The sequence below is a fragment of the Quercus robur genome, chromosome 4 (genome assembly GCF_932294415.1).
Source record: "Quercus robur chromosome 4, dhQueRobu3.1, whole genome shotgun sequence".
Taxonomy (NCBI): Eukaryota; Viridiplantae; Streptophyta; class Magnoliopsida; order Fagales; family Fagaceae; genus Quercus; species Quercus robur.
The window spans coordinates 55748157-55773361 of record NC_065537.1 but is presented as its reverse complement, the minus strand read 5'-3'; the positions used below and the strand labels follow the sequence as shown (position 1 = coordinate 55773361).

Here is a 25205-nt window from a genome sequence, read left to right as displayed (position 1 = left end):
TTACACTATCATTCGATCCCTTCATGAAAACACCCATAGTGAAACAAAGTCATAAAAAATATTGACACTTTATAAATCACTATTTTTTATTACTTGATTTCTCATTTTAATTTTTTAGTTACTCTTAATTCTTATATTTAACTCTTTACTAAAGTGATTGTGCTCAATACTTTGAGTAACCAATTTTCATTAAACTTATTTCAAGGGAATGTTTCATTTCTCTAAAATGAAATTATGAATTCTATCTTGAGAATACGTGTTCCCTTGACACTACATGTGATTGCTCAACGTATGAGGTTTTGACCATTAATAAGATCTCACTCATGTATACACAAAAGCAACCAATATTTCATGTTCGGGTTAACGATCCTCTTAGGATTGAGAGTTAATGAAAATATATATAATTAAGTTTGCTATTTATATGATAGAAGTTAATAGAATAATAAATATCATATCAGTCTAGTTCCATGTATCTTACATACTTAAAACACACTAATATATCAATTAGAAGTCTTCAACTCAATGAAATAAATCATCTTTATTGATACGTTATGGTCTTCATAGATGAAATGTCCAATTTCATCACCAAATATGAACCAAAGTTTTTGAATTTACAAAGAACTTGTAATTTAGATTTTTTGTTTACAAATCTTATCTTCATAACTAAATCATATACAATGCATCTCATATAATGTCCAAATATTATTCATGCTAAAGTAATCTCGTGAAATAAAACAACTTTTATTGTTTAATAGAGAATGTCATAGAATTGGGTTTTACATATCTATATGTAGCTCGTAACATGCATTTTTAATCCACAAACAAATATAGGTGAAAATTTTTTAAGACACATTTGTATGTAACAAGAACTTAACCTCCACCCAACTAGACACTAGCTGCCAATTTCATCACTTGTTGCTCCATCATATTTATAGTTAGCATGGGAGATCCATTGATGCATTAGGAATGAAAGGCCCTTGCTGGACTGACTCGACACCATGTCGAAACCAGTCATGAAAATTGAGGAATACTCGGGAAGCATAGTTTGAAATTGATAGAAGAATTCCTTGACAGCATTGTAGAATCCGATGGTACGAGGCATAAAGTAACCACATAAGTATGGATACACATACAATGAGGATGAACCACCCAAAAGGAGGGACAAGGATCAACAACAGCAAATCACAGGCAAAAGCTCCAGAGATGAGACACACGGCCTCGAAGAAATGGCGGTAGCTTTGGTTGGAAGTTGGTAGTGTTGTCACTACCAATGCCAAAATGCAGATACATACGCTTATTATTAAGAGAAACATTGTTGCACCATGTGTGTGGAATATAGAGACACTTTGATACTTCCATCCAAGAAGGGTAAGCAAAAATCCAAAGAGAAGGCTGAAAGCAGCAAGAAACCCAGTGAAGAAATGGAGTTCTCGCTCATTCCTAAAAAAAAAAAATTGCTTTAGTTACATGAAATATACAATTTAAGACATAGAATTAAAAGAATATCAGTCACGTAACGTAACATTAAATTGTGTAACATGCCATGTTAATGTGAAGACAACCTAGAATGTAAATAAAGTAGGATAAGGGTTGTAGAAAATTTGTCATAATTTAAAGATGTCACCTAACTAATTGGGTAAAATCTTTTGATGGTGTGCCAAAAGACCTATTAAATAATTCTATAAAAAAAAGACCTACATAATTGGGGTATAAACAATACATTACAGGAAGAAAACACTATAAGAAAAAGTATTTTATCTTTAAAATTACAAGCTCTCACAAAGTTATAGATATATGTATACAAAATTTTGTGAATTGATGGGTCAGGTTAGGTCCTCTTTTTTCCCTCAAAAAAAAAAAAAAAAGAAAAAAAGGTTAGGTCCCTTTTTTTTTTTTTTTGCCCTTTTGGGAAATTTGGGTTGGGGTTTGGATTTGTGATTTGGGTAGGTTTGCAGATTTGTTCAGTTGGGTTTATGCTGATTTGTATTGTGGATTTGGGCCGATTTGAGTTGTGGCTGGGTTTGTGTTGATTTGGGGAGTAAAGTTCTGGGTTCATTCTCAATTGAATGGGTTCGTACTTGGGCCGAAGTGTTTGCCAGTTTCGTTCTTGGTTTGTTGGGTTTGATGAGTTCGTTCTAGGTTGAAGGGTTTGTGTTGGGTTGTCAGTTGTGAGTGTGACCGTTTTGATAAAAAATAAAGAAACACTGAAAAAATATATATTTTACTATAGAGAAAGAGATTTTGTTGAGGGTGTATTTAAAAAGAATGAAAGATAAAAGTGAAAAGTGAAAAGTTAAATGTCATAAGAATATTAATTTATGGAATATTTTCAGGAACTTTTTATGAAAACAGAAAAAAAATTAAGTTTTTTTATTTATTTTTTATTATAACTTTTTATATTTTTCATTAAAATAATGTCAAAACTTTTAAAAAATAGTTTATTTACAATTTTTCTATGCACATGATTTTAGAGGACCCAAAATAAAAAATAGAAAAATGACTTTATAGACTGGTCTATGCTATTGATAATATTAATATAAGAAATTATATGTTTTTTTTTTGTTTTTATTTACCTACGCTATAGTAGCTACCCACACACCATACGTGGCACCTTAAGTCCTAATCCTAATATTTTTTAATTTCCCGTATCTCATTCTCAAGCCTAAATATGTAAATTGCAATCATTTTATATATATATAAAAAAAAAAAGAATTTAAATAGTTGAATAAAATCCAATTTTTTTTAATCTTTACAGGAAAAAAAAAAAAAAAAAACCTCAATACAATGACCTATCTTATGAATTGGGTTGAATTGGTAGAGGTGCCATAAGTTGGACCGGGATTTCTCAACTTGATTGGATTTGATCACCTCGTCAACGTAGAAGTGTGTGTGTATATATCATGTTGAAACTTCTTTAGGCATTTTGATCCTTTTTTTTAAATAATAAAAAAATACAATAGTATTTCAACTTATGCGTTCACTTTAAAATTATTGCATTTCTCATCAAGTCAAAACATAAATTTGTTTTTTGGTGTATGATTCAATTCTCAGGTTCTTATTTAACAATAAAAAAAATTTATCATTTGAGTTAAATAGAATCCAACAATTTGATCTCTTTAATCCTTACTACTAAAAGGAAATTCCTAATATTTGATGTTGAAATTTATGGTCTCCTAAATCTCTCATAGTGACAGACCTAAACAAGAACTTTATTTTAAATGATGTAAATTCACTATGTCTATGTTGTGCATTTCAATATAAGCTAATAATACGTACGTACCTAAATTAGTTTGAATACCTTTCTCGGCCTTTTGGCTAAGATCAACTGTAGTATCTGTTCTTATTAGTTCAAATTAGTTTGATCTCCAAATTTTTTTTTGGCAGTACGTTGGAACTTATACACCTATAAAGCTTTTCATTTTATATTGTAAATAAATTACTATCAATAAATTCTTTATTGTAAATAAATTTCATATATAAATAAATTAAAACAAAAAAAAAAGTTTAGCAAAAAAAAAAAAAAAACCAGAAGGTAAACGTAAAAATTAAGCTAGTATTGGAATTGCTTAGACATGTGTGTCCGTTTGGCATCCACACTTTGCTAAAACTTACAAGTTATTTATTTTTTGTAGGACCTACAGTCAGAAGTTATTTATTTTAGGTAGTTTATTTGAATAATATATAAAAAGCTATAAAAGTTAGCTTATTTTTTAAAAGTTGAAACTTATATTATTTAAAATAAAGTTGAGATAAAAAGTAATGTGAAATCTACAAACAGTGAATAATTTAAGCAAAGAACTAGCTTATAATTGATTGTCAAACGTAACTTCGGTGTAAGTTTGGATCTTAATTATAAGTCAGTTTATTATTTATTTTTCCTATTATTTGAGATTTCTTGTGAGCTATCTTTTAATTTTATTTAGTTTTTATATTTTTAGTAAAAAATTAAATAAATTATTCTTAAACAAACATTTAAAATAAAAAAAAATAATAGTAATGCAAAATGTATTCAAGTTATTGGGTAAATGGAGCAAGAATATCCCAACAGAAAAGAAAAGAAAAGAATACATCACTTTTACATAAACATCCCAAAAGCGTGTAGAGAAAGGGTGCATATTTACATTGTGTTATGGTCAATAGTCAAATAACCACTCCTTCCTCCTCCCATGAAATAAAAAATTGATGTTTTAACGAAAAAAAACAGAGTTACGAACAAGCTTTTAAAAACTAAATTAATATATGTATTTACCTGATGTATAAATATTTTTATTAATTTTAATATTCTTTTAAAAGTTTCAAAAAATTTTTGTAGAAAAAAGAACCCTTTAAAAAAAAAATCAACCTAGAAAATGGTCTGGGATAAAATCTAACATTTTGTGGATGGACAATATAAAAAATTATGAGAATTAAATACATCTAAACAGAAAAATGAAAAAAAAAAAAAAAATCAACTACCGCTCAAGCCTTCAATTCCTAAGAATCCTCATAATCTAATAATAAGTAGTAGTCAATCAGTATTAATAGAAGAGGCTTTGTTTGATTAAAAAAAAATGGGGGCTTTTTCAGAGGTGCAAATATCAAAAGATGACCCAGATCTAAGGTCAAAATAAATAAATAAATAAATAAAAAGAATAAATTTCAAATAAAAAAAGTATAAAAGAGAAAAGGTTTACCAACAATTTAGAATATTAAGAGATTAATCTTCAATCTGACAATCATAAACTAAACACCCGAATTTCAGAAAAATAATAATAATTACAAAAATCTGAATAAAAAAGAATGGGTGAGGCCCTGAGAGAGAAAGAGAGAGAGAGAAAGTGAAACAAATGGAGTAATAAAACTGAGATGTGGTAGTTTATGTTTATCTCGTGTTGCCATGTGGCAGCTTATTTTACACACACATATATATATATATATATATTACCAAAAAAAAAAAATATTTATTTACAATTATGTTCGTGTCTGGATCGGGTTGTACGGCAATCCGAATGCTAAACCGGATAACTGAATAACCTGAGTCAAATTGGTTCCCGGGTTACATGAATTTGAACCAGTTCCCTACTTACTGGAATTCAAGAGAAAACCCATAAACAAAAGTTTCTAAATATATACAGGAAATCGATACTCAATCAACCAGTGCTTCAAATTTTTTGAAGTCCAACACACTCATACGCTCATAAACTGTCACCTATATATAACAAGTTCAATGGGGACAGTAAATTTTTTTTTTTTTTAGAGATAATGGGGACAGTAATTGAAGTCATATAATCAGTGCTTTATTTAGTACTACAACACTGAAAAGGGCAAGTTATCATTTATGACTAAGATATTGCCAGTTTAGTTGAGGAGGCAAAACAAACTTTGTCCCCAAAAGGAAAAACTAGTACATAAATGATACATCATGATGGACTTGAACCAGTACTAGCTAGCTAGTAGAAGTGTAAAACTCTTGGCCAAATAGAAAAATAAAAAATGTAAAGCAGAAACTAAAAATCAAAGAAAATTGTAATGGGTACTAACCCTTCTTGAAGAGTAGAATGATTGTTGTTGTTGCTGCTGCTATCCATTTCCTCTGCTGCTGCCTTGTTTCTCTGAGACTCTTTGTGAGGAATTGATGTATAGAAATGGTTTTTGAGTTTTTTTTTTTCTGGTTTGTAATGGCTGTATCTGATGCTGTAATCTAATGGGGCTTTATTGTTTATATAGGAGAGTGGGACAGTTGGCCACACTTTCTAAGAAGTTATAGGTACACAAGTCAAAAGTTCCAAAGGAAAGTTTTAAGGTGAAAGAAACAAATAATCTATAGGAATCTGATTAAAAACGGCGAATTAAACGGCCGTATTTTAATTCATTCGGAAATGGAAAGAGACAACGTACTAAAAGAAGGGACACATGGGATGGGGATATTCATATTTAGTCAGCAAGGATTTTCTTTTTCTTTACGGCATTCTTTCATTTCTATGATGATGCTTCAAAATGTCAGTCCCTCCCAAGTTTTGAAATTTGATACTTACTACTATTAAATCTATTCAAAGAACTGCACTTATTTTTTTAATGAGTTTGTTACCTCTTATCTTTTGTTAGATACGTTGTTGAATCTTTGCAAGATTTCTTTATTTCTTTTAATAATCTTTTAATTTTTGGGCTAAATGGCAGATTCACTATATATTAGGTATGTATTTGACTATTTGTGAGTAGCACTCTTAAATGAAAGAACTTTAGAACTAATGCATTTTATTAAGATCTTAATTAGAGTCTCCCTAAATTACTAGTAATTAGTACTTAGTAGTATCTCTCCAACAAAGTAAATTGATTAATTCTCTTTCATCTATTGGAAAATAAATGACACTTATTCCGAACGATTCCTACATTATCTGAAAAGTACAATAGATTCCTTGATCACATTGATTTTTTTTTTTTTTTTGTGTGGAAAAAAAGACAGACAAATTACAATTTATTCAACTGTGATTTTACTGAAATTTAAATTGTCTATATTTAGTTTGAAATTTGACAGTTTACTCATTTAAGATTAGTTTAGTTAAATTTCTATTAAAAACATGGCTAAAAATGTAATTTTGCTCCATTTACATCTCTCTCTTTAAGCAACTTAAATTTCGACTAAATTCTATGTAAATAAGTTGTAATTTATATATATATATATAAAACAATAATATACTAATAATTTCTTGGAACCATAAACGGACTATGCTATGTCAGAAATCCACCATTCACATTTCAAGAATACCATTCATTCACAAAAGCAAATTACAAATAGGTCATCAATTTGAAGCAAGTCAATTTGCGTAGCCATCCTCTGCTCTAAAGTCTAACCTCAGCCTCAAAGGCTCAAAGCGACCATCTCTAAAAAAAACAAACAGGTGCCGTATTATAAGGTTCCCGAATATTTTCTTTTTTGGTCGGGAACGTCTTTTATTTTATTATTATCATTCGTGCTCTTAACTCTTTCTTAGTCATGTCAAAAAGAAACACCCAGTTGACAGTTGTACCTGTTGATGTGCAATTGCAAAACAATATTTATTTTTTTATTTTTATTTTTATATATATATTATTTTTTTCTTTTTTCGTAATTGCTACGTTATAAGTACTGGCCAAATATTTAGCATTTTGATAAATTTTACAAAACACTACTTTTTTTAAAAAAGCCAAATTTCATATTGCACTTTTTAACCCACTAATTTTTCAAAAACACAATTTCAAAAATTTGAATCAAACTCACCACAAATCTTGACATTTTGAAGAAATAATATATGAGTGTTGTAAGAAGAGAAAAATTTAGAAAAGAAAGGAAAAAAAAAGCCAGAAAATCGTTTTTGAAAAGAAATAGGTCTACTTAACATGACCCACCATGTCAATGGGTCGGGTATAGGTTGATCAATTTTTTTCACGTGTTTGAAAATCTCAATTTATACTATATTTTTCTGCAAGTTATTGAGTTAAGAGTCCAATTTGCCAATTATAGTCGTGGAACTACTTTATTTCTAACTCAAGAAAATTGTGATTTTCAGTTAAATTAATTGGTAAAGTTCTTTATTGTCGAATAAGAAATATGATATCATGTTGTGTGAAAAAACACAAACAAACTCAACATTTTTGTTATGTTTTCTTTATAGCAGGCACACCAATTTTTTCAAAATTATTATTTTTCAATTTATTAAAATAGTAAGTTTAGATTAGAGTAACATCACTTCTATCGTAGTTTACTACAAACACCATTTTTGTTATGTCTCTATCACAATAGCCCAGCTAATGAATTTGAAAAAACTTCTATGGGTTTACGACTAACACGTTTTCCATGCAAAGAACTTTTGTCTGCAATGAGAATTTATTTCAAACTCAATAGGCACAGCCCTAGCTACATGACGAGAGCACCCACACACACTCAAACGAATATATATATTATTTTTGAATCACAAATGAAAAATATACTAAAATTCAAAACTAAGTAATACATACAAATCTAAACTAGCAATAATTAAAAAATAAAAGATATAAATAATAAGAAAATTCATAAAAATAATTGTTTCATACTGTATATTAACTCAATTATCTATATTCTATCAAAATGGAATTCAACCTGTTCTGAATCTTATCGATAATATATTTTTTTTACTAGATTTCACATCGTTTTCCATATTAATGTATAAAATTAAGGGGTATTATAAAATTGTTTTCCATTTTGTTGCGAAGCATAGTTGGATAGTTTTCTTGATTGAAACAAAAAAAAAAAAAAAAAAAAAAAAAAAAATCAAATATGGTATTTGGTTTTTCTGTAATATACAAATCAATTAAACCTTAAACTTATTATCTCACTGTGTGTCTAATATACTTCTAACCAAAAAACTAATTAACCACACACAAACAACGTATTTTAAAAATATTTTTGTTATATCTGATAAAATTACATATGCTAAATAATATTAAAGATAAAAGTAACATCTCTACTATCCCTGTGTGTCTGTATAATAGGTTTTTTTTTTCGGAATTTATCTTTTTCTTTACATTTGGTCCCCTGAAAAAATAAGGTAAAGTAAAATAAATACTAGGTGCACCGCTGCTAATAACTCAGCCCAGGAGTACCCACTCTGCATTCTTCCAATTTTACCCAAGTAAACAGGTGACATTGCTTGATGGGTGATTCCAAATCATATCTTGCAAGAATATATATATGGGTAAAGATATCAAGCACAAATTAACAAAGTGAAGCGACAAGTTGTGAGCACAACAAGGACAATGCAGACCGTGGTTAGGGGTGGCAAATGGGCGGGTTGGGTCATAGATGGGTTGGGCGTATAATTACCCATTTATCCATTTATGACCCGTTTATATATAAATTAATTATCCATTACCAACCCAACTCATTTAATTAGTAACCCACCCATTTAACCCAATATGACCCAAATACCTCTAAAACTAATTGAATACCCTCTTGACTTCCAAAATACCCATAAATACCTAAAATGATGCAAATACCCCTAATCTTCCAAAATTACCAATATACCCTTGGACATCCAAAATTATCCCCAAAATCTCTAAAATTAGCAAAATACCCATGAAACCTCTAAAATGACCAAAATACCCCTGATATCTCTAAAATCACCAAATATGCTTAAAAACCACTAAAATGACCAAAATACCTCCTGAAACAAAAAAAATTGACCAAAATACCCCTGAAAACTCAAAAAATGACCAAAATACCCCCGAAATCTAAAAATTACCAAAATACCCCTCAAAACCCAAAAAATGACCAAAATATCCTCAAAACCCAAAAAAATGACCAAAATACCATCAAAACCTAAAAATGACCAAAATACCTCCGAAAACCAAAAATTGACCAAAATACCCCCAAAACCCAAAAAAATGACCAAAATACCCCCAAAACCTAAAAATTACCAAAATACCCCCGAAACCTAAAAATGGCCAAAATACCCCCGAAACCCAAAAAATTGCCAAAATACCCCCGAAACCCAAAAAATGACCAAAATACCTCGAAACCTAAAAAATTACCAAAATACCCCAAAAACCCAAAAACTGACCAAAATAGCCCCAAAACCTAAAAATTACCAAAATAACCTCGAAACCCAAAAAATGACCAAAATACCCCAAACCCTAAAAATGACCAAAATACCCCCAAAACCTCAAAAAATACCAAAATGCCCCCGAAACTCAAAAAATACCAAATACCCTTGAAACCCAAAAAATGATCGAAATACCCTCGAAACCTAAAAATGACCAAAATACCACCGAAACCTAAAAAATTACCGAAATACCCCAAAACCTAAAAATTACCAAAATACTTCTGAACCCTAGAAATTTACCAAAATAACCCTAAAACTAAAAGATGACAGAAATGCCCTCGTAACCTAAAAAATGGCTAAAATACCCTTAGAATCTAAAAGATGATCAAAATAACCCCGAAACCTAAAAAATTACCGAAATTCCCTTGAAACCTATAAAATGAATGAAAGACTCTTAGAACCTTTAATTTGTCAAAAATATCCTTGAAACATCCAAAATACCCTGAAACCTCTATTTCGGTAATTTTAGATGTTTTAGGTGTATTTTGGTCATCTTACATGTTTAGGGGCATTTTGGTCATAATTTGGGTTTCAGGGGTTTTTATCGATCATTTTTTTTTTTTAGGTTTTGGGGTTATTTTGGTCATTTTTTTTTTTAGTTTTTGGAGGGTATTTCGATCATTTTTTAGGTTTCAGGGTATTTTGGTAATTTTTTAGGTTTCTGGGGTATTTCAATTATTTTTTAGGTTTTAGAGGTATTTCGGTCATTTTTTAGGTTTATGGAGTATTTTGGTAATTTTTTAGGTTTAGGGAGTATTTTGGTAATTTTTTAGGTTTAGGGTGTATTTTGGTAATTGTTAGGTTTTGGGGGTATTTTGGTCATTTTTTTTTTCCAGTTTTTGGGGTATTTTGGTCATTGTTTTAGGTTTTGGGGTTATTTTAGTAATTTTTTAGGTCTTGGGGTATTTTAATCATTTTAAAGATTTCAGAGGTATTTTGGTCATTTTTTAGGTTTCGGGGGTATTTTTGGTAATTTTAAGGTTTCAAAGGTATTTCGGTCATTTTTGAGGTTTAGGGGGTATTTTGGTCATTTTTTAGGTTTAGGAAGCATTTTGGTCATTTTTTTGGTTTTTAGGGTATTTTGGTAATTTTTGGGTTTTGGGGATATTTTGGACATTTTAGAGGTTGGGGGGCGGGGGGGGGGGGGTATTTTGCTCATTTTAGAGGTTTTGGAGGTATTTTTCTCATTTTGTGGGTTTTGGGGGTATTTTGGTCATTTTTTGGGTTTTGAGGGTATTTTGGTCAGTTTTTGGGTTTTGGGGATATTTTGGACATTTGAGAGGTTTTGGGGGGTATTTTGCTCATTTTAGAGATTTTGGAGGTATTTTGGTCATTTTGTGGGTTTTGGGGGTATTTTGGTCATTTTGTGGGTTTTGGGGGAATTTTGGTCATTTTTTGGGTTTCGAGGGTATTTTTGTCATTTTTTGGGTTTTGGAGGTATTTTGGTCATTTTTAGGTTTTAGGGGTATTTTAGTCATTTTTTGGGTTTCAGAGGTATTTTGGTCATTTTTTGGGTTTCAGGGGTATTTTGTTTATTTTTTGGGTTTTGGAGGTATTTTGGTTATTTTTAGGTTTCGGGGGTATTTTGGTCATTTTTTGGGTTTTGGTGATATTTTAGTAATTTTTAGGTTTTAGGGGTATTTTGGTCATTTTTTGGGTTTTAGAGGTATTTTGGTCATTTTTTGGATTTTGGGGGTATTTTGGTAATTTTTAGGTTTCGGGGGGTATTTTGGTCATTTTTGGGTTTCAGGGATATTTTGATCATTTTTGTGGTTTTGGGGGTATTTTAGTAATTTTTAGGTTTTGGGGGGTATTTTGGTCATTTTTTTAGTTTCGGGGGTATTTTGGTCATTTTTTTGGGTTTTGGTAGTATTTTGGTCATTTTTTAAGTTTCAGGGGTATTTTAGTCATTTTCTAGAAATTTAGATTTTATGTTGTTTATTTAAATTTTAGATGGGTTTAGTGGGTATTAGTGGGATTATCCATTTAGACTCATCTAATTAAATTACCAAATGGGTCTTTACCCATTTAACCCAAATATTCAAATGGGTTGGGTTAAGACTTATCCAAATAAGGTGGGTAATGGGTGGGTTCATGGATATGGATAAAAATTGACATCCCTAACCATGGTGATGGCAGCGGCTCGTGGAAGGATATCTTGCATTAGTTTTAACTTTTAACCAAATAAAAATGAAAAAAAGAAGTGGAAATCTTATTTTATAGCTTAATTCTAGGGGTGCCAAATGGGTGGTTTTGGGGTGAGCATAATTGAGTTAGATATATAAAACTCATTTAACTAATTACTTCCCTTCATTGATTAAAAAAAAAAAAAAAAAAAAAAAAAACTAATTATTTCCAACCCAAACCCAACTCAACCTAGTTATTATGGGTAAACCTCAACCCACCCAATAATCAAAATTACCAAAATGCTCCTAAAACTTAAAAATGACTAAAATATTTTTAAAATCCTTTAAAATTACCAAAATACCCCCCTAAACCTATAAAATTACTAAAATACCCTTGACCTATATCTCTATGGACGACTGAAGTATATTTGGACGGTTGGTGGAGATGCGGGATATCTATTTGGACTTGGTTTGCAAAGAACACCTTAGAGTTTACTAAGTGTTCATTGGTTGTCTACAGTCTCTTGTTGCGTAGGTGATTTATCTTTCTTAGACAACCTTTCTCCTTGGTGTTAACATTTGTCCCTCTTCCTTCCAGACCATTATCTTGGATGAACCTTCTTCTTGTGGATGACTCACATGGACGATAAACACTTTTTGATTACCCATCAGTTGCCCCTTTGTTTGTGAGCCATCCATGTATTTGTTGAAGATGCCTTGTGCCATTTCTCATTGGGTTTGTGTTGAAGTCTATTTCTTCTGCCTTTTTTTATTATTTTTTTTTAACATAGGGCACATTGTGATTCGATGTTGGGATGACACATGACGCATCATGATTCGTTGATGGACCATACACGTGGCTTCTTGGGATTCGTTGGAGTTGTCTGGCATAGGTGTTGCCACGTGGCTTAGTCAGCGTGGTCTAAAGGTCATGTCACTTTGTTGTTTGGATTGGTTGACATGTTACCAAAATACCCCAAAAACCAAAAAATTAACCAAAATGCCCCCAAAACCTAAAAAATAATATGTAAGCCACCAAACTAAAAAAAACTAATAAGATAGAGATAGTAGTAATTTGTTGGTTTGGAGGGTCTAATGTGTGCTTAGATCAAATACAAATTCAGTTTATGTTTATTGTTAATTAATGAATAAAGTATTTTTAATGTAAGAACTCTCATTGAGCTCAACAATAGAAAACACAGTAAGCCTTGCAGACCTAAAATCCACAACTACACAAATAAACCAACCAACAAACTAACAACAAAAAAATATTTAACAACCCTTAAGACTCCAAGATAGAAAAAAGAATCTACTACACAGAACAAAGTGACCTATATTACAAATAGAGTTACAAACATTCTTACACTAATAATAGTTGGAACCTGACAGACATATTTTCATGAACCATATATATCATTTTCACTTCTCACTTTGCCATTGTTGACCCAAGCATTACAAACACACCAAATATAATAATGAAGTGAAAACTATTTACTTTTCTACCTCTTGAGTCCTGAAAGCCCAACTAAATTCAGAGTGCCAATCTTCAACAATATATTAAAGAATAATATATTCTAATAAGAACATTAATATTTCACTCTTTGAGAAAGGACAAATAAAATAAAAGTAATTACTAGAAAAGAAATAAATGAAGAAAATTATCATAGGCTTTGTGATAAACTTCCATGCATTAATTAGTTGCAAGTAATGGTAAAATTTGGCGATCTCATCATGGTATGCTTTGATTAAGAGAAACTAACTTAATAAAATTAAAAGCACACCTTTTAACAATAAGGAATAGGAAGAATGATATATGTGGCTTATTTCTCAAGTACATACTGCTCTATATACCAAGTTGGTATGCAACAAAATTGAGGTATTCTAAGCCCCTATTTAGATATCTTAAAACTATAAATGGAAGGCAAGATTGAAATTGACAAAATCAGCCACAATAGTCACAATAACATAGCCATATATCTTGCACATCCACAAGTGATTGTTTGTAAAAACACTCTCAAATAGCTTCTTTTCTTCCTACGGGTGAAGCTGCAAGAGGCACAAGACGACTTTACTAGTATAAACAAATCTAAAGCCATGTACGTATTATTAGCTCAATTACATAGGAAAGAACATCACTATTTCCAGAATTAAAACATCTAAAACGCAAATCCAACAATGAAACTACTGCATATTTAAAAATTTATGTACTTCAATCATAGACAACATGCTTTTGATGGAGAAACTCAAAAAAATGAATGCTTTTAGGCTATGGTTTAATTTAATTGACAACTTTATTCACCTAATCCTCATCAACATATGAACTAGATTGAGATAGGCACAAGTTGCCAAAATCCTCCAAAAGGCTTTCGTCCTCAGAATCATGTATAGCTGAAAAGGGGAAGCAAAACATTTATTAGTACATCAAAAACATATTAGTGAATACTGCGAGCACATAAGTGATAAAAAATATGATATACCTAGTACTCCATATGGCCAATTAAGAGCACATAACAAAGCTTCTACAGTTTGTGGCAAAAGAGAATTGCGAAACTTATTAAGAATACAACCACCAATATTGAATGCAGACTCTAAGGCAATAGTAGTAATGGGAATGCTCTCATGCCATCAAGGAAAGTTCGAGGAAACGATTATTGTGAGACTTCCAATACCCCAAACATTCAAATCCTCATAAATCCTATGGTTAAGTCAAGTCTCTTCCAAGTATAAATCCAATTATGACTTGCTTGAATTTGAACCAATAAGATGACTCGTATACGTCTCAAAACCAAAGAAATCATCATGCCTATCATAACGACCACACTTTCCACCACTGTTGGATGCTACTTCAACCATATCCTTGATATCACTAGTAGAATTCATATATTCCTCAAAGATGCCATATAATTTATCATGAAGATTCATTGCCATTAATATTGCTACTTGCTTTTACAACTTTCCAGAACAAAATTCTACACATTGCAACTTATATTTAGGATCCAAAATGACAATAAATGATAGCACGAGACTGTAATACTCTTAGTATTTATCAAACTTTTCTTTCATTTCTTCTACCATTGCTCTAATTATCACATCATCATCTTCCAACTATTTTAGAATACGCAACTAAATTTTCCAAACACAATGGAAATACAAGTTGCCTGTGGGGTAGATTGTCCCAAAGACGAACTTGGTGATATCATAAAATGATTCCAAAACCCTTGCTATCTTCTCCACCCTTCTTCATAGGGATGGCAATATAGATCCGACCTACGGATACCCGGCCCGGTCCGACCCTAATGGGCCGGATTTTACCCGGTCCGATAAAGAATAGGGTCGGGTATGGGTTTTAAAAAAAAAACCCGAAGCGGGTCCGGGTTTTATCAAAAAAACCCGAAACCCGACCCGGATAAGACCTGGTTATATATATATAATTACTAAATTACCCTCACATATATATATATATATATATATAGTTGAAAACCCTAGATTTTTCTATTCTTCTCCTCATTTCAGCTCCGCCTCTCCCTCTTCATCTCTCAGCTCTCTCACACACACGCCTCCATCACTTTCCTCTCCCACTCTCACTCACTCACTCTCCTCTCCTCTGACCACCACAGCCACAACCAAGCCTCACTCACTCTCCTTTCTTCTCACCACGACAGCCTCAACCAAGCCCAGAAAACCCGTACTCTAGCGATGGACATTTCGTACTCAACATTTCCTTCACCCTCTGATCGAAACCCCCACTGTTTTTCAGCGAATTCGAAGCCACCAAACCCCCAAACAACTTGTCGTTGAAGAATATGTGTCGAACTGCTGTACTGTCTCTGCAATTCGACCGAGAAAAGAAGCTAAGAAAATGGGTTAGTTTGTTAGATCTTGGATGGCAAGAAAATAGCCGAGAAAATGTTGTAATTATTTTTATTTAAACATGTATATTCAATGATTTCTGTGTTTGTGATTTTGGGATTTTTGTGTTTGTGATTTTGGGTTTGTTAATCGTGATTTTCTGGCTCTGTTTGGTTACCGATTAAGTGTGAGAAAAAAGAGGAATAGTTAGTTTTGATAGATTGCATTTTCAGGAGGAAAAAAGAGGAAAGTGTGATTAGATTTTCGTTAGACTCTGTTTAGGCTTCAATTCTCTTCTTCTTCTTTTCATTTTTTTTTTTTTTGGGTTCGGCCCAAATCTGGTTGGCCTAAACGGGGCCCGGCGGCGGCGGGTTTGGGCCCCGAAAAAAAATCCGTTTAGTAAACGGGCCGGGTTCGGGCCGCGGGCTAAGACCCGTGGGTCGGGTCCAGGTATGGAAAAACCCGGCCCGAACCCGACCCGTTGCCATCCCTACTTCTTCATTCCTTTTCTGAAGGAAAATTGAGAAAGTATTTATCAATCCTACTTAGGTGAGAAAATGAATCTTGATACTTAAGGCAGGTCTCAATCATCAAGTATGTTGAGTTCCATCTTGATGGCACATCTTGGCATACTTTCTTATTTGTCAAAAAAGGAAGCCCTAAAAGACATTCAGCAAACGTCAACTTCCTATGATTCGAACTTTTTACACATTTAACATTTTCAAGTAAATTGTACACAGCCTCACTTATGACACCACCATGTGGAGGTGGCATATGAGGAAAATGGAAAACTTTCTTCTGCAACACCCAATGTTCATCAACATAATGTGCTGTAAGAACCATGTACTCATCAGTGTTAGGTGAAAACCATAAATCTAATGAAAAGCAAAACCTACTAGTAATTGGCTTTAAATCATGTTTCAGATTTTCCTTTTCTCTCCTGTATATTTTTATCACATCCAATTTTGCAGTATTCCTAGATATAATCTTAACATTAGGATTCAGATAACAATGAAGCAACCTATTGTTCTCATGTTCTACAAATGAGAATGGATAGTTGTGCCTAATGATTACCAATGCAACCAATTCTTGATACGTAACTTGATCTAAAGGCTGATGAGACAGTTTGATTGTCAACCTCATGGCATTTCGCTCTATGACGCAACAAAGTAGTATTGCAACTAGCACTGGTAGAAAAGTATTTTGACATTTTTTACACTTTGCTCTCTCTTTCCCATTAGGACCTTTAGCTAATCCGAACATACAGAAGAAGTCCTAGAGCTCATTCTTTCTGGAGCACTTGAAACAATATCACCATAATCATCATTTTCTTCATTCATTGAATCCATATCTAAAATATAGATGAAAACAAAGCCCCCCAAAAAAAAAAAAAAATTTGCATGTTGAACCATTCAAATTATTGACTTGAGCTGAGGTTAAATCTAGCATGTCAAAGATCATACACACACACATGCATAGATAGGATCATTATCATAGTCTCACAAATTATTTTCAAAAATGTCATTGCATATTCCAAATAGAATTAGTACACAAATTACAAAATGTGAACAATTCTACCAAGAGAACTTGTAAACTCAAGTGCACTCTAAATCATAATTCACAACCCACAAAGGTGGGTATAACCAAATCCTATGGACCAACATACTAAATTTTAAGTCCTTAAAGTGACAATATATTGCACAAGAAAACTTAACAACATTAAAGACGAATACAAATATTACTATCGCAATTAATCCATTAATAGATTCTCCACATACCCCTCCCTTCCCCCCCCACCCCCCCCCCCCCCCCCCCCAAAAAATAGTAGTGGAAATTTACAATTTTGATTTAGATAACATTTTCAAATGAGTCAAAAAGTAAAAGATAAAGGTTTCGAATACAAAATACAGTCAAATAGAGTAGTTGAACTTGGGAGTTCCTATTCTACAATCTTTTCTTCACAACTTTCACAACATCTTTTGCTTGCCTAAGAAATTAAATACATACCCATCATTTCAATACACTAGCATAACTTTTACTTCACTTTTTCAAATAAAAACACCCTAAAATTAACCCCCCACAAACTTTACACGATCCAAATATTTCAAATAAATTTAATTATGAATTGGGAAGCACGGACGCTGCTCCAGAGGAGCAGTACCCGCGTTCGACGCGGCGCGACACGTGAGGGATGCTGCTGCCCGTGCATCGGGCCGCGTCCTGCCACGTGGTTTTTTTTTTAGCCGACTCGCGCTGACGCGGCTCAGACTCGGGCCGATTCATGCTGAATCGGGCCGAGCAGTCACTTGACTCACTTCATTCAAACTTCAGCTCTCTCTCACGCATTCTCAACTCATGTATTGATATAAAGCTTTCAATCTTAGTTTGATTTGTGATTTGTGATTTGTGAATCTGTGATTTGTGAATCTTAGTTTTCAATCTTATTTTTATTTAGTTAATAGTTATTACTTATTACTCATTGTGATTTGTGAATCTATGAACTTAGGTTTGATTTATTATTAATTTATTTTGTTAATACTTAATAGTTATTATTTGTAGGTTAAATTGAATCTATTGAATTTGCAATGGATGAAGTTACTAGCACAGAAACTTCATCTCAAGAAGTGCCAAATGCTGAATGTCCTCTTTGGCAGTATGTGAATAAAGTAGAAAAACCACTTGGTGTTAAAAAAGGTGGAAACACATACTTTAAGTGCAACTATTGTGGTGTAGTTTATTTGGGATCCTATTCTAGGGTTAAGGCTCATTTATTAAAAATTCCTAATATAGGTATTAAAGCATGCCCTAATGTGACACCGAGCCATAGTTTGGAAATGCAGTGAATGTACGATCAAGTTGAAAATGATAAGTTAGAGAGAGAACAGAGAAGTCAAAACCATGTAGCCATGTAGTTGAAAATTCCTATTCTCTCCTGCATACTACACATTAAATCATCTTAACTACTAGCGCCATCTAACTCTGCAACCAATCCCATTAAATATAAAATCCTAAATTTCTCAAATCAAAACCATGTAGCACGCACGAAAACAGTCAGAAGTGAAAATCTCTCGGGCCCTTTCTGAAATTTTTCACATTAAACCACTGTGGTGGGGTTTATGAGCTAAAAAAATTATCACCGTTTTTGAGAATTAAAGAATCTATACAGAGTGAAAGACTGAGGTCATTTCGAACCATGTATGACAATTGTTTCATTAATGAAATGGAATGAGAATAGTCACAATTCAATTAATAATTGGAAATTTCAACTAAAAACTAATAAATTTCTAATTAAAATATGAAATATTATTCATTCTGAGAGCCAATGCCAAAATGCAAGAAAAACCAATGGTAATTTCTAGTTAAAGCTTCATTGTTTGCCGAAATTCAAAGCAAAGACAATCTAATAAAAGTTTAAATTCAAAATTAAACGAAACATACATATCAAGCAAATAATTAAAATGATTGAAATCCACCTGAATCAAATTCCGTGGAAAAAAAAAAATCTAAACACTGGAATTTGAGATCTAATTGGTCAAACACAATAATAGGGGTAATCAATTGAGCGAAGTTGAGAGAAATAGAATAAATACCTGATCGGAGGAAGAATAATAGAAAAATTGAGTTGAGAATTTGTTTGGTTGCCTGGAAAATAATAGGAAAATCAACCGCAAAGACCTATGAGAGAGCGAAAGCAAGAGAACGAGAGTGAGATATAGAGCAAGAGAGAGGGAGTGATTGAATTCTGTTTGGTTGCCTAGAAAATAACAAGAAAATTGACAGCCAAGACCTATGAGAGAGAGAGAGTGCGATAGAGAGAGTGAGAGTGAGATATAGAGCGAAAGAGAGGGAGCGATTGTAGGGTAAATATATTTAATCGTAAAATAGCTATAAAAGCTCCGTGTTTTTATTTTCAATTTCAACATTTATAACTTGTTGATAAAAAATAGTTAATTTCTTTTTTTCAACATTCATCCAACTGTTGATATAAATTAGCACTGTTTAATCGGTTGGATGAATTTCTCCCCGCTTATTTAGCGCTTATTTCAACAGTTATGCCATCTGTGGAAATATATATATATATATATATGTGTGTGTGTGTGTGTGTGTGTGTGTGTGTGTGTGTGTGTGTGTGTGTGTGTGTGTGTGTGAATTTCTCACCACTTATTTTAACAGTTATGTCAACTGTAAAAATACATATGTGAATTTTTCAACAGTTGAGTGCAAATGTAGAAACTAAAGGCTTTTATCAACATTTTTTAGTTACTGTGGATAAAAATATGTTAAAAAAACTCATGTTTGTTGTAGTGAATTCAACAACACACTTAGCCAAAAAAAAGTTTAATAATAATAATAAAAGTTTGTTCAGCGACTTGGGTTTTGATCTGAGATGTTATTTTAGGCTTTTTTTTTTATTATTTATTTTTAATTTATTACCAATTTCGCAACTTGTTTTTTTAGAATACTAAATATTTTTAATACACACATAGGGAGAGGGAAGAAGGTCATAAAGAAATTTACAGTAGTATATATCCAAAATGGTCTAACTCTTGAATAACAGTACAAATTTTGCAACTTGAAATCTGCTCAGTTTGAAGATATTTGGATTGCAATAGGGATACATTTGATTTGAATTATTTGGACCACATCTCAAGGATTTTTTTTTTGACAAGATCTCAAAAAGGATTTGAGCCCAGCCCAATCCACCTGCTGTTTTTTTTTTTTTTGAAAGAGCCCAATTCACTTGTCATTGAAGCCCAATTTTCTTTTTAAGGGTAAACAGACATCATGAGAAAGCAAAATGGTAGTGATTTCATATTTCAAATCTATTTGAGTATCCATGAATGTTTAAAACTTGAGATTTCAATCTAAATGCTAGGGAAATACAAATTGACTCCCTAATTTCAGAAAGATCTCCATAATAATTTTTATCATTACTCCCACAAATAATCGTGTTTGAGGATTTTAAGGTAAAAAACACAAAATCTATGTATGAAAGAGAGAAAATAGTTTGTATGTTATGCTTATTTCTCACATAAACATGGACACTATACACAGACTCGTAATACACGAAATATACTAAATATGCAGATACTCATATATTTTTATGTTTACATGTGATATATTCCCTTTCGACACTAAATCTCTAAAAAAAAGAAAAGAAAACAGAGAGAAAAATGGAGGGTCGACCCATATATGATCAAAACAATCAATCTTGATAAGCTTGGGGAACTTTCTGATTTAATGATCAACAGTTTGCTGCTGAAGATTGGGATGATCGATATTGTAAATACCTATTATCTCGATTGATTGACAATCATGTCGATGACATGATAAATGATGCAACTTGTTCATGGTTGGATAAATGGCCCATTAAGTGAAATCGGTTTGTCAAATTAAGTCAGGAACAATTACTTTTTCTTTTCTTTTATTTATTTATTTGGTAATTAAAATAAAATAAAATACTCTTTTTCCTTTTGTAATTTTGCAAATGATTTTGTTCACTTTGCTGTAAATGATGTATTTTGTGCAGTTATAGTATCCCCTATCTGTTTTACTACTTTCTCTAACATGTGTTTAAATTAATTTACATAATTAATTAGGTTGTGAAATTTTTTTGGGTAGGACCTTGACAATTATCAAGGGTTAATTTCATTAAAGACTTTTCTTGCATATCTATACATGGTTGGTAACATGAATTTTTATTCCACTATAGGTGATGTTGCTCAACAAGCATTTCTTAAGTACAACAAGAGCTTGATCTCCCTCCCATTAGACACTCTCTGCCAACTTCTTCACTTGCTTCTCTGTCGCGTTAGGAGTCTACACAGGAGATCCATTTGCTACTATAGGAATTAAAGGCCCTTGCCAAAACCAGTCACAAAAAGTGTGCTTTGCTTGAGAAGCAAAGTTTGAAACTAATTGGAGAATTTCTGTAAAGCACTCGAGAATCTCTTGGTATGAGCCATAAAGTAGCCACACAAGAACGGATACACATACAGCGAAGATGAACCATCCAAATGGAGGTACAAGGATCAGCAGCAGCAAATCACAAGCAAAAGCTCCAGAAATGAGACACACATTCTTGAAGAAAGTGAGATAGCTTTTTAGTACTATCATTACCAATGCTATAATGCAGATAAGCACATCTATTATTAAGAACAACATTGTTGCACCGTGTGTGTGGAATATAGAGACACTTGGGCTTTGATACTTCAATCCAACGAGGGTAAGTAGAAACCCAAATAGAAGGCTGAATGCAGTAAAAAACCCAGTGAAGAAATGAAGTTCTCCCTCATTCCTAGAAATAAAGGCATAGATTGCTTTAGATTACATTCAACATACAATTAAATAGTGTAAGCAAAGAATTAAAAGAACATCGTTCACATCACATTTGCATTGTTTCTAACAAGTTTGTAACATGCCATGTAAGTATGTATGGTGTGAAGACAACCTCAAGTTTAATTAAAGTTTGACAAGGTTTGTAGAATCATTTCATGTCGTGCCAAAGTTTTTAATAATTGGGGTAGAAACAACACATTAAAGGATCTTAATTCAGTGAATCCCCTATATTCTAAATAATTGGAGTAATTTTACCTTGTATCATTATCATAAACTGAGTATGCCTAATGCTATAGGGGAGAAATTACTAAAAGAAAGAAGATTTTAGCTTTAAAGTTAGAAGCTCTTACAAATTTATGAAAATGTACATAAAGAATTTTGTGAATTAAGGGGTTAGGTCAGGTCCTAATAAAAAAAATTGGGTTGGATTTAATTTTTAATTAAAAAAATTTGGATTGGGTTGGTGTTGGATCAGAAAAATTTTATTCCTAAATAACCCAACTTGATCCACGTAATTAATAATATAATAAATAATATATATTTTATTTATTTTTTACCTATGCAATACACACACCACACATGACACCTTAAGTCATAATACTAAATTTTTATTTCCTATATCGCATTCTCAAGCCCAATAGCCCAATAGTGGAAATAAATAGTGAATTTAAATAGTTGAATTAAAATCCAATTTTTTTATTTAAACTTTACAAAAAGCCTCAATCCAATGACTTATCTTACAACTGGGTTGGGCTTGCAGAGGTACCATAAATTGGACTTGATTAGGGATTTCTTAGCCTAATAAGTCGGACTTGGTCATGTGAGATGCTTACATAATTGGAGATATGCACATTTGGATTTGAAGATCCTTAAGGTATGGAAATCAATATCTGTTTTTATAATTTTAAATTATACATGCCTATCTCCATGATTTTGGGAAAACAAATAAAATTTCCAAGTACCTTAGCAAAAAAAGAAAAAGTAAAGGTTTTTTTTTTTTTTTTTTTGGGGTCAGTCCAAAGACTTACAAATTGACCCAAAACACCTATCAATTATTGGGCCTAACTCTGACTTGCTCATAAACTCAGGATTAAGCCCTCTTCAACTCTCTCTCTCTCTCTCTCTCTCTCAATTAAAAAAAAAATGTTATTGAATGGAATTTCTTTACATTAGGAATGTGTGATTTTAGGAAAGAGTCGCAAAATAAACCATTTAAAAATTTTTTTTATTCAATTATTACAATAAGTAAATGGAAATTTGAATTATAATTCATTTTATAAAAAAAGATTAAAAAAAATCACAAACTGTTATAAGACTCATGACAAACCAAAATATTTTTGCTGGACATATTTGATAGTAATTTGAACAATATCAATTGATGGTACTTAAAAGCAATGTTTATTTATACATCAGCCAAATGGTTCCTGTTTGTATAATCTTTATCATGAAAATTTAGTGCAATTATATGGCCTCGAACAGGTAGAATCCGTCATAAAAAAGAGAAAAATGTAAATACTTAATAACATGAATATATGTCAAGCTGAAACTTTTTTGTGTGGCTTTTAAAAGAAAAATTCTTTGTGCATTTTGATCTCTTTTAGAGGAGCAGATAGCAAAAGATGAGCTAGATCTTAGCCAAAAAAAGAAAAGAAAAAAAAGATGTAGATTTGAAGGCATGATGACCCAGATCTAAGATCAAATTAAATAAATAAAACATATAAAGAATAAATCTCAAATAAAATGGATATTGAAAAAATAAGTTTTACAAATAAAAATCTGAATATTATTCAGACCCACCCAAAACAAATCGGGTCAGGTGGGTCCGGTTGTTCTGGTCTTGCTCAGCCGTAGGTGAGAGTCAAATCTGAGTGAAAAAATTAAAAATTCTGCGATGTGGCAGTTTATCTCCTGTAGCTATTGTCCATCATCTTAATTTGTACCTTAAACTAGAAGTCGCCATGTGGCATCTTATTTTACATATATATATTGCCCAAAAAAAATATTATTTATTTACAATTGTGCTATTGTATCCGGGTCAGGTTGTACGGGCAATCCAAATGCTAAACGGATAACTGAACAACCCGGATCCAATTGATCTACACGGAAATTGCTTCCCGGGTAACTTGAATTTGAATCAGTTCCCTACTTATTGGAATTCAAGTGAAAACCCATAAACAAAAGTTTCTAAATATATGCAGGAAATCAATACTCAATCAACCAGTGATTTCCAATTTTCCTGAAGTCCAACACACTCACACGCACACAAACTGTCACCTATATATATAACAAGAAGTTCAATGGGACATTAATTGAAGCCACACATAATCAGTGCTTTATTTTAGTACTGCAACACTAAAAAGAGCAAGTTATCATTTATGACTAAGATATTGCAAGCTAGTGACAGTAAAATTAGTACATAAAAGATGGACTTGAAGTGTAAAACTCTTGGCCAAATAGAAAAATGTAGAACAGAAACTAAAAATCAAAGAAATTTGTAACGGTAACTAACCTTTCTTGAAGAGTAGAATGATTGTTGTTGTTGTTGTTGTTGTTGCTATCCATTTCCTCTGCTGCTGCCTTGTTTCTCTGAGACTCTTTGTGAGGAATTGAGGTATAGAAATGGTTTTTTCTGGTTTGTAATGTCTGTGTCTCATGCTATAATCTTATGGGGGGCTTTATAGAGGCTTGTGGGACAGTTGGCCTACACGCTTTCTAAGAAGTTATGAAAAGCACCTAAGTCAAAAAGTTCAAAGGAGGTTTAAGGTGAAAGAAAACAATGGCATTAGCATCTGATTGAAACGGGCGTATTGAACGGCCGTATTTTTTATTCATTCAGAGATGAAAAGACAAAACGTATTGTTATTGGTATAGACTATAGACTATCTGAACTAAAGAAGGGACATTGGACATTCATATTAGTCAGCAATGACTTTCCTTTTGTTTTATGCACATTCCATGATGTCCTTCACAAATCAGTGAATCACAACGTCCCTGTCACTGTCCCATTTCTGAATTTTGGTGCTTGCTCTTATTATTCTATTAAAAATCTAGAGTAATGATACTCCTTGTCTATTTTCTCACATCCACTTTTATGTTTTAAATGTGAACATTTTCTTTTTACCTTTTAAAATGTATATATCAACGTATCAATTATGAATATTATGTAAAATAGTGAAGGTAAAACGAGAGTAAAAAATATTTTTTAACCCAATGTCAAACGCACGCTAAATCTATTCAAAGGACTTAGAACTACACTTTTTTTTTTTTTTCCTTATGAGTTTGCTACCTCTTCTCT

General features: G+C 32.0%; 1 protein-coding gene and 1 pseudogene across 1 annotated transcript; one reads left to right on the top strand and one right to left on the bottom strand.

Moving 5' to 3' along the window:
* Positions 1-935: 935 nt before the first annotated feature.
* On the bottom strand, positions 936-24554 carry LOC126722206 (uncharacterized). The gene is made up of 2 exons (XM_050425351.1): positions 24420-24554; positions 936-1440 (listed from the first exon to the last, which is right to left on the bottom strand). Exons 1-2 carry the CDS (start codon positions 24470-24472, stop codon positions 936-938), a joined length of 558 nt encoding a protein of 185 aa, XP_050281308.1. The 5' UTR covers positions 24473-24554.
* On the top strand, positions 3295-3399 carry LOC126724662 (U2 spliceosomal RNA; annotated as a pseudogene).
* Positions 24555-25205: the final 651 nt, after the last annotated feature.